We start from the raw sequence: 10,878 nt of genomic DNA on the forward strand, positions 1-10,878 counted from the left end.
GATGTGCCTTGAAGCACCTCCATGCCCAACTCCTTGTGACTTTCATTGGGAGAAATGAAAAAGCAGGCAAATAAATATGCCCATGCCCGTGATAAGTCACCATTTATCTTGAAAAAAAAACACTGAAAATGAACCAATCACAGGTGTTTGAAAAGACAATACTGTATAAAGCATATTCCATAATATCTTACCTACTGAGTGCAGTGCTAATCTGATGCTGACCCATAATTTTAGGGTAGTAAGAATTCATTTTTTAAAAAATAAACATTTAGCTAATACCTAACCAGGAAAGAAAATGCCACAACTTTCAAAGGTTAATAAAAAAAAAGTGTCTTCCCTTATAGTGTCCTTTTGTGCTGATTAAGATCTTTAAAATTGTAACTCATCACAGTTTCATGGTGTTTATTTTCAAGACAGTTACAAGATTTTTCTTTTCTTCTTCTTCTTTCATCTACACTTCCCAGTAGAATCTATTGTGTTGGAAGCCAATCATTTTTTTCCATCAAGATAAGGTCAAAAATGCACTTAAAATTATTAACAATGGGGGAGAAAGGCAGGATTGAAATGGCACCCCTACCCTACACACACTTTATTTGGCTTCTTCAATGAATGAAGGAGAACAGAGCTGTTTAAGTCAAACATATTTTCTGTGATAAATTCTGGGAGAAGATAGTATGAAACCCTAAGTAAGGCTGGATAAACAAATGAAGCAGAGAAGACAAAACCAGCTTACAGCCTATGGGTGTATGTGGGTATTTGTGTGCTCAGAAACACAATTTATGCATCATTAAGTTTCTGGATTATTTTCTTTCTATTAAAAAACTACTATAGGAACAAAGTTTAACCACTGATGTCAGCACAAATAATTCCTCTTAATTAAGTTATTAAACCTAAAGGCAGAGAACTTGACAGGGGTATTTAAAGATATGTATTTCCCCAGTTCTCTTCAAAGTGCCACTTTCTCTCCGTTGGACTACTCTGGAAATATATTTAATCTCCACATTTCCTCTCAGTTCTTTCACAATGGGCTCACCTGATAAAATGAAGTAAGCAGTCCTTCACTATCGATTTTTCTTTTTCATCCTTCTATAACCTCCTAGAAACACTGTTGGAAAATGAAGTTTACTTTGTGGGTGGTAACAAACCAAAAGCAACGCTTCATCTCTTATTTTAATATTCCAAAGTAGATTCTTGCCTGGGATAAAGTGGTTAGACAATGCCCATTTCCTGAAAGCAAACAACGATGTATTTTGTATGAGGGAGGGCCAATTGTTTTTTGCTTTGGTAAAAGGAGTAAATAAATGTTACCCTAATTTATGTAAGGGGCATTTGAAGGTAAGCAAAGTTCACAAACAGCAAGAACAAGGGGCAACACAAAAGCATTAGAAATGGAGAGGTGCCCAGAGCTGGCTTCAAGCCTCTCTGCTGAGTAAAACAACCCAAATGGCAGTTGCAAAATTAACGGTGGGCATGAGAAATGAATTTTTAAAATAAATTTGTTGCTGTAAACTTCCATTTTCTTGCAGTGCAATTTGTGTGGTTAAATTTTTGCCTATATTCACAGAGTGTGTGTATCCCCCCCCCTCTTTCCCGATGGGGAATCCACATTAAATAAACACAGCAGCATGTGCCAATTTCAAGCACCGGGAAGCTGCAAGCTCTGTGTTTATTGCTGTTTGGTGGATTTTTCCCCCCTTTTTGGTCATTTATTTAGTTTTGCCAGGTATTTATCTCAGTGCTCTCACTCTCCCCCCTTTCTTTCTCCAGTCTCTCTCTTACACTTACACACACACACACACACACACACACACACACACACAACTTCATTCTACCAAGGAGATTCTTACTACTTCATTGCCTGGGTACTCGCCTGCAAAGGTCAAAAACACCTCATCATGTCTGCTAAGGTTTAGAGGATTGAGTCCAGTATCTTAGCTGCTTTCCTTTCTCCTTATCATTAATTATTAATTATTATTATTGTTTCTTCTTAAGGGACTGGGAAGTAATAATTAAAAAATAAAAGAACAATCAGAAGTTAGAGAGAGGGCAACAGTGGTCCCTGGAAAGGACCGTGGACCGAGGGAGAGGGGAAAGCCCCGCGCTGCACCCGTCCCTCCTCCCTTCTTCCCACCCCCCCCTCCCTCCCTCCCCCCCCCCCCGCTGGAGTTCACTGGACGGGCGTCTGCACCCCGTGGTGCGGCGGCGTGTCCCTACTCCCCCCGTACACGTCCTCGGCGCCCGGCAGAGTCCCTCCGGGAGGGGTCATCCTTTTCTCTTTCTGTCTCCTGTTACAAAACCAAACTCTCACCACCTCCTTCTCCAGCTGTAAGCTGTCCGCCAGGGAGGTGATCTCCTGGGCTGAGGGCTTGGGGCATTTGAGGAAATGGCTCTCCAGAGCCCCCTTGACGCTCACCTCGATGGAGGTCCGCTTTTTCCGCTTGCGCCCCTGCGCCGCGATCTTGTCTATGCTGGTGGGGCTGCCCGAGGACGAGTCTGCCTCCTCCAACCACTTGTTCAACAAAGGCTTCAGCTTGCACATGTTCTTGAAGCTCAGCTGCAGGGCCTCAAACCTGCAGATGGTGGTCTGCGAGAACACGTTCCCGTACAGGGTGCCCAGCGCCAGCCCCACGTCCGCTTGGGTAAATCCCAGTTTGATCCGCCTCTGCTTGAACTGCTTGGCGAACTGCTCCAGGTCGTCCGAGGTCGGCGTGTCCTCGTCCGAGTGCGGGTCGTGGTGCGCGCCCGGGTGGCCCGGCGGGCCCGGCGGGGGCGGGGGCGGGGGCGGCTGCGGGTGCGGATGCGAGTGTGCGTGCGGGTGGTGGTCGGCGTGGTGAGGCTCGTCGTGCGCGTCCCGCAGGCCGTGGTGGTGCAGCCCGGCCGGCTGCCCGCCGGCGCCCAGCATGCCGTTCACCGTGAAGCTGGGCTGCGAGTAGAGCAAGCCGCCGTTGGAAGCTCCCATGGAGGGCGGGAGATGCGCCGCGGCCGCCGCGCTCCGCCATGCCCCGGGTCCCGGGTGGTGGTTGGCGGCGGCGTGGTGCACCAGATGCGGGGGTCGTTGCTGCTGCTGCTGCTGCTGCTGCTGTTGCTGCTGCTGTTGCTGCTGCTGCTGGTGCTGTTGCTGCTGCTGCTGCAGGGAACCCGGCCCGTGCAGCTCGTCGCCGCGGCCGCCCTGCTGCACCACCACCGAGGGCTTGATGTCCGGCTGGCCCAGGGGGCTGGTGGACCACGGGGAGCCGTCGCCGCCGCCCCCGCCGCCGCCCCCGCCCCCGCCGCCGCCGCCGCCGCCGCCGCCACCGCCGCCGCCGTGGGACAGCGCGGTGATCCACTGGTGAGCGTGGCTGAGCGGGTGCCCGTTGCTCTGCAGCGCGCCGTAGTCGCCCTGCACCAGGGTCTGCGCCTCGCGGTAGCCCCCCGCGCCCTGCTGCATGCCGCCCGGCGGCTCGGCGTGCACGATCGAGGCGCTGGAGGTGAGCAGGCTGTAGTGGTTAGACGCTGCGGTCGCCATGACTCTCGGAGCCGGACTGAGCGCTCCGGTTAAAGGAGCCGCGCATTTGACAGTTACTTTTCCGCCTGGGCTTCTCTCTCTTTCTCTTTCCTCTTTCTCTTTCTCTCTCTCTCACTCTCACTCTCCCCTCTCTCTGTCTCTCTCTCTCTATCTCTCCTCGCTCGCACTGTTTCTCTCTCCTCCTCTCCCCCTGACAGGCGAGCTCCGACGCCCGCTCCGACGCCTTTCTGTGGCTGCTACTGCTTTTACTGTTGCAGCCGCGGCTACCGCTGCCTCCCGCCCGCCCGCCCGCCCTCGCTCTCTTTCTCCTCTCCCTCCTTCTCGCTCGAGCTGACTCGCTCGCGCGCGCTCCCCCCCTCTCCCTGCTCTCCCCGGCTCTCTCCCGCTCTCTTGGCAGCGCCGGTTCGCAGCGGCACGCGCCTGGGCCCCGCCCCCTCCGCCCCCTCCCATTGGCTCCGCGCCCTTTGATTTACGTGGATACCGCTAGCAACCTCCCAGGCCGGCTCCGCTGATTGGCTCAGAGCTACCCCCCCCTTCTCCTCCCCTGGGCGCGGAGCCGCCAGGGCCCTCCTCCTCCCGGTCTCCTCCTCCCCCTTCCCCCCAACCCTCCCCACCTCGCAATTCAGATCCTGGGGGTCGGTACCCCTCCTTCTTCTTCTCCACCCCGGACTTCCTCCGCCCGCTTTCGGGTGGCCCCGCCCCCCATCTGTCTCCCAGGCCGAGGAGCCGGGCAGGGGGGCGGTCCCTGAGCTCTTATCGACCGCAGCCACTAGGAAGACTTGAATGGGTGGGAGACGCTCATTATCTGTTCCCAGTAGGTCTTGGAGGAGAGTGGGAGTGAGAAAGAGATGGAGGAAGAGAAACACACAGTCGCTCCAAGTCATCGGGAGTCCGGCTTTCCTTCATCTACCACACACACACACACACACACACACACACACACACGCACACACTCACACCAGTGTGGTTAAGACCTAGAGCCAGGAGCCAGACTTGTGCTCCTGTCGCACCGCCCTCCTCCTCCCAGTCATGTTTAGGATTTCAGTGCGCAGGTGCTTTTTTATTTTTGGGTTGCTGCCGGCCACATAGGCGGAGAATAAAGATCTGCTTCCCTTAGGTCCGGCTACCCTAGGTCTCTCTTCCTTTTTAAGTTCCAGGCTCTGTTCGCTTCCAGTTCCTGCGCCAAAAAGGGCGCAGGGCGCAGGGGAAAGACTCGGGTGCGAGGCTGGCTCAGCCGCCTTCGCCGCCGCGCTTTGTGGGCGATTCCGCCCAGGGCGCAGAGTTGCGGGCTCCGGGAGCGCGGGCGGCCTGAGCTGACAACAAACTCCGAAAGTCTCCGCCTCGTGCACCGCCAGGCGCGCGCGCAGCTCTTCGTGGGGCGAAGTTGGAGGGAGCGCGCGTGGGCCGAGCCCGCCCCCCCCCCGCGCGAGGCGGCTGGAACCACACGCCGGGAGGGCGCCGCCTCCCGATGGGGTGACATTGTCAAGGACGGTCGGGTGGGTGGTCCACGCTGGATGAGGGCTGGGTGGCGCTCGTCCCGAGCGCTCTAGGGGCGCCAGTCCGGGCAACTTTTGCATTAGGCACTTCAAAAAGTGAGGGAGAATGGGTGCACAGAAGCCAAGGAGCCAGCGCTTCGGGAAATCGAGTCCGTAACTTGGGCAGGTGTCCACCGGTGGGACGGCTCTGACTGAGCTCTCCTCGCCGGCTAGTTTTAGTTTGCTGCTCAGCCTTCAGCCAGCGGTGAACTCCGGAGCCAGACCGGTGGGGAGAGGAACCCCGCGTCTCGGCTCTGCGGAGCACGAACGCACCTCGCCGACAGCCTCTAACACCCCGCCCCTCCGCACCCCGAGCAGGCAGCGGTTTGCTTTCCCCGAGCCCGTGAGCGGGCACCCAAGCGCAGTCAGACTGCAAGCAGCAGCAACAGCAGCAGCAGCAGGACCGCCGGGCAGACTCTGGAGTAAGGCGCCTGGACTGTGGAGCGAAATCAAAAGTTACCGCTGGGAAGGCGAAGGTCCCGGGAAACGTGAATCGCTTCCCCACTTCACACGACCTGGCCCTGCGCCTCGGGGCGCTAGTGCTGGCTCTAAGGGAAGTCAAGGCGATGCTCAGAGGGAGCATTTTTGTGGGGGAGGGAAGTGGAGGGGCTCCGAGCATTTTAGTCACAGCAGAATGGAGCCGGTCAGAAAATTCATCAGGACTAACGACCACAGAGGTGCTCTTTGGGGAGTGGCTAAGCTGTTTATAAATCACCACGTTGAGTACCCGCCCAGGCAGGAAGCTTTGGCTGAGGATTTCCACGTGGCCAGTGTTTATGAGTGTGTTGTCGGGGATGGTGGAGACTGAGAAATGGTTAGGGGAGGAGCGAACCCACAGGCAGGCGCGAGTGGATCGCACTTGCTCCCCTGCGCGCGCGCACCCGCGCGGTCAGGCTGGGACATGCTTAGAATGGCGATCGGTCCCAGCATTCGACCCCAGTCTTTCGGGCTACGTGCCAGGGAGTCTGCTAGAAATTCAGTAACTTTGCCTGGCCAGGAAAATAAAAACAACTGCCTCCCCCCCCCCCAAAAAAAAATGTCCGAGACACCGAGCACGCAGACTCAGCGGTTGGTGCTCGCGTTTCTTGTATTGCGATCGGAGGGGACACGCGGCGGGCGAAGACACCCCCTTCCGGCGTGCTGTGAATGCAGATCTCCCTCCACAGCCTCCCCACAACACCGCACCCCGCTGGTGGCGTGCACTACCGGCCCCCCGAGTCAGGCCCTCCCTAAGCCAGGGGTGCTTCACCCCTCCCCACCCCCACTCCTCTGGAGGGGATTCGGAGCTTTTGAAGAGAAGGCAAGCGTTGAACTGCTTGGAAGGGGCAACTTGGGGTACTAAGCACGATCCTTTCCCTTACCACCCTGTTTGGGGAGCAGGTGTCTGATTCTGCCCTCTCCTCACCCCCCTCCCAGGACTTAATGTCACCCAAGCCACATTTCTCGAAAGACAATGCCCTGTGCAGCCTGCTGGACGATACACTGGAGGGAAGGCTGGAGTTTCCAAATGCATTTTCAACGGAGCTGCGGCTGCCAGGCTTTTTTATTTTTTATTTTTTTAGCCAATTAAAAAGTCCTTTTGTCCGGACTTCTTTGCACCCCTGATTCATCCCCCCCCCACCACCACCTAGGCAAGGGCAGTTAGTGCATTGAAGCCAGTGTGTGGAAGGGGGAGGGGAGGCAAGAATAGCCTACACGTGTGCATCAAAACTTCCTGTTTGCGCTGGGGCTTCTCTGGAGATTGGGGGGGGGTCCTTTACTTTGAGGTCCCTCGTCTGCACTGCGCACCTCCTTGGCGCCGCCTCACTTGGCAGACTGGCGAGGGAGCCGAAACGTTCCCAAGAGGGGGTAGCTATAGCCGGTGGGACGTGCCCGGAGAATCCGGGGAGGTGACAAAACAATGCCCTCCGTGCTGGCCTCAGCACCTGCGGCGCAGGCCCGGGCCCGGAGCCGGCCGGTCCCCGGGCCGACGGCGCGGGGCGCCCGGCACCACTCGGAGGACCGAGGGCCGAGGATCGTCCCTCTCCCCAGTCTACCCGCAGACGCCGTCGCCTCCAAGCCTGGATCGGGGGCCCGGCTGGCGAGAACCGCGGGGTCCCGAGCAGCCCCGACTCCCCACTCTCTCCCTCCCGGCGTGGCGCCTCCTTGGGGGCACCCAACATCTTAGCTCTGGAAGGTTTGAGACCCGTGCGTCTCCAGACATTCAGGGGCGCTGTTCTTCTGGCTGACCAAGCCAGGGCAGAGTCCGCGTGTTTCCCTGCCTTTCTCGGCTGCTGTGAAAAAAAAAAAAAAAAAAAAAAAAGCAGGCTGCTGCTGAAGGTGTCTGGGGCCGAAAACTTCCAGGTTTTGATCCAGCTCGTTTCTTTTCACTGTTCAAAGCAGCTGTTCACATTCAGAGGCCGCTGACGCTGACTGACGTGGAGAGGATTTCAAACAACTTTAAAGTGCTTTGAACTGACGAGGTGTCTTGGTATCTGCTTCCTTCCTGCTCAGTTCCTCCAGATCACTTGCTAGGACAATGGCTGAACAAGCAAGGCAGCTCCGTGGAGGCCTCTTGTCTCCGGGAAGGAGGCTGCCCGGCCACCAGGCCCCCTTTTGCCAGAACAGGCTGGACACATATTGAGGAGAGCCTAGCATTAGCATCACCCCATTTTCTTTTAGGACTAGAGGAAGATATCCACTCAGTAACTCGGATGTACTGGTCTGAAGAAGGGGTGGGTGCACTGGATAGAAGGGATCTCGGCCTTCCCAGGTCACACACAACGTGCGCATTCACCTCTCTCACTTCCCGGCTTTTTGAGGCCCTGATCTGGACTTTGATTCCCGCAGCCACTGTGATTCAAACGCCCCAAATCTCTCCCTGAGTAACAGACACGCACCCAATCCAAGCCTTATAAAAACCCCACTCTAATTTGTTCACTTGTTCGTCTACTAAACAAACACATCTCATACGACAAATGACATTCAAGTACACGAGGACTTGGTTTGTCACGCACTTCACCACTTTTTATACACTGAGCTGGATAGTCATAGGTATGAAAACAGAAGTGAGGTAGATTCATTTCATAGATCTTCATTTTTCTCCTTTATGTAAAAATCAGGAAGAAATAGAAAAGAGAATTTTCTGAGGAGGTGATCATTGAAAGGGGCAGGAGGTAATTGGTTTATTAGGTGAAATTGCTCCTTGGTTTTATTTATTTTTTTTAGTGTCTTCACCTTGAGATAGATTTCTTTTTTGAGTCTTCCTCTCCCCCTGTTCATCCCCACCCCCCCCACCCTGTCCCAGTCAACCAGTGGTCTCCTTTCTGCTCTCCCGCTAGCCCAGGCAGACCAGCTGTATGACTTGCTAGAGACCTGATGCCTCACCATCTGAACAGAACTTCTTTGCTAAGGGTCTACAGAACGTCACCACGGAGCCTCAGACTTCAGAACTGCAGCTTTAAACAACCAATCTATACAAAGAGGCAGCTGGCTGTTTTAATGAAAACCCTCCTTAAAGCTTCAAGAACCACAGCCTTGGGGGAATGCATTTAAAATGAGCTGAGAAAAATGCATTTCCAAGTTGCCAATTCTTGGGAGAGACAATAAACATTTACTTTAAAATATTAAAAAGCAGATTAATCTCTAACCAGATAACCATAGCTTTATGGCTCCTGAATTAAAGTTTTTCTCCCATTTAAAATTGCATATTACTATCTAGACTTACATTTTGCCAGTCCCTATGTGTCTGCTGCCCCTCTGGCATCTGAGGTCTTACAGAAGTGTAACTTTTCTGGAAGTTGAAAATCTCTTACTTCATACTTTTGCCAACTGTCCATGCCTCACATGCAGAGGATTCTGTTTTTATATTAACTACTGTATCACCTAATGAGGTATGATGTACTAAGTTCTGTGGTATTTGAAAGAAAATTCTGTAGATTTATGGACGTTGATCTCTTTCCCTTCTTGGAGCTCTGGATCTCATCAGGAAAAATGCTTTATACTTTGTAGTTCCAGAGTGAAGTTTTTTTTTTTCTTTAAGATAAGCATGGCTTGAAGACTTGAACATCATGTCTAACAAAAACTAGCTGCTTAAGGGATTTCTTTGAGTAAATTATCAGAGAGAGCTCCTAAATTTTGCATCTTGACTGTGAGGCCTCAGGAAGGGAAAAACCATAAAGGAGATATTCCGACAATATGTAAAATAGCTTTTGCATGGAGGAGTTAATACGGCTGGTGTATACTGAAAATAGGGACAGACAGGAGGCCATTGGTGGCACTTAATTCATCTGCCTGAAATTTCCCTTCAAAATACTAATAGGTACTTTGCCTTCCTAACCATAGAAACTGAAGGTATTTCTTCCTCCTTACCTTAAAGCAGGTGAAAGGATGTGGCCACCAGGAGGGGATGACACTTTGATAAAACAGTTTTTAGCAGAAAGAAACCTTAGCTCCAAAGCGTTTGGAAAATGATATGGGACCGAAGCTCTTGCTGCAGCCCCCTTGTCTCTTTTCATTCTCTGGAGCAATCTAAGAAGCCAATGGCTAGGGCATGGACAGGACACACCTGTGCCAGACTGCAGTGTGGGGGTGGGGAGGGAGGAACCTGATTAGCTGTTTCATTGAAGTCATTCCAAGACCAAGACTGGCTTTCTGTCGCTGCGGAAAACAGGCAGTTTTTAGTTAAAGTTCGACTTCTGTTCTCTTATTCTGGTTGCTCAGAGTACAAATGCAAATCCCTTCTAAAGTGTACAAGTACATTTAACAATCGGGCCCTCAGTGTCTGGGGACCGTCGCCAGCAGAGGAGGGGCTGTGCTTCGGGAGAAACATTTTTCTTGGGAGCAGTTAACTACATCAGTAGAATCTCAAGGCCAGGACCTCATGCTAGCTCCCTAAATGTTTCAGTCCAGCCATTCCATGAGCCCCGCCCACCCTCGACACAATAACTTCCAAAGTTGACAGTATTTTTTTTTCTTTTTAAAGATGATTTTCTAGAATGTGAGTTCTGGGAATGTTGTGGGTGACATTGTTAGAAAAACTAAAAACTAAAAAAAAAAAAACAAAAAAACAACCTGGGTACAGGAAGCTCAGGCATATGCTAGCAGTGAGACACTCTTGCTCTCTTGTCTCTGCTTTTCTGAGTTTTCGATGGTAATCTAGGGCAGCCGGGGTCCAGAATTGTATGCCAAATAAGAAAACGGGACGAGGCCTAGTCATAGTCCTGGTCATATTAATGCCCTAGGTCAAAGAGAGAATAATGAGTAGGCGAGGAACTCAGTTCGTGAACAGGAACTTAATTAACCTTGGGTGAGTGAAAGAAAGCCAGAGATCACTTCTAGGACAGTTGTCGAGGGTGCTTATATTTATACGTGTGTGTGTGTGTGTGTGTGTGTGTGTGTGTGTGTGCGCGCGCGCGCGCGCGCGCGCTCGAGTAAAGGTGAAGTATACTTTATGCATTGTTCTAATGATTATTATTATTTTTTTGTAACTCTCAACAGAGCTTCCGTTTGTGCTTCTTGGAGCCATCGAAACCGCACTCTGTCCAACAGAGGATTTTGCTCTGGGAGCCCAAGATCTCTGCTAGACACCGAGTTCCTACCCCCCCCCCACACACACCCCGCCTCTGCCACCGAGAGGGGTCCACAGAGGTGGGGTGTTAGGGAGAAGGGGCTGCTCGGGTCTGACCCCACCCGGGCTTCGAGGGGGGGCATCAAAAGGGCCGAGGTGGGGGTGGGGGTCCGTGGCCGGGGGAGCGCTCTGGCCGGTCCTGGCTGCTCTCCCGGGGAGGAGGACGTGGGCCAGAAGCGGGAGGCCGGGCCATTGTCCTAGGAGGGCGCATTTTTGTGGGGATGCTGCTG

General features: G+C 53.1%; 1 protein-coding gene across 1 annotated transcript; it reads right to left on the bottom strand.

Annotated features, from left to right (window-relative positions):
• Positions 1 to 2,167: 2,167 nt before the first annotated feature.
• Positions 2,168 to 3,766, bottom strand: Pou3f2 (POU class 3 homeobox 2). The gene has a single exon (XM_090337701.1). It carries the CDS (start codon positions 3,503 to 3,505, stop codon positions 2,168 to 2,170), a length of 1,338 nt encoding a protein of 445 aa, XP_090193827.1. The 5' UTR covers positions 3,506 to 3,766.
• Between the last annotated feature and the right edge of the window lie 7,112 nt (positions 3,767 to 10,878).

This window comes from Megascapheus bottae, chromosome 8 (genome assembly GCF_031878675.1).
Source record: "Megascapheus bottae isolate mThoBot1 chromosome 8, mThoBot2.hap1, whole genome shotgun sequence".
In the NCBI taxonomy this organism is placed as follows: domain Eukaryota; kingdom Metazoa; phylum Chordata; class Mammalia; order Rodentia; family Geomyidae; genus Megascapheus; species Megascapheus bottae.

Excerpts from the sequence above, each read along its gene's own strand:
- Pou3f2 (XM_090337701.1), bottom strand. The coding sequence starts at position 3,505 with ATGGCGACCGCAGCGTCTAACCACTACAGCCTGCTCACCTCCAGCGCC.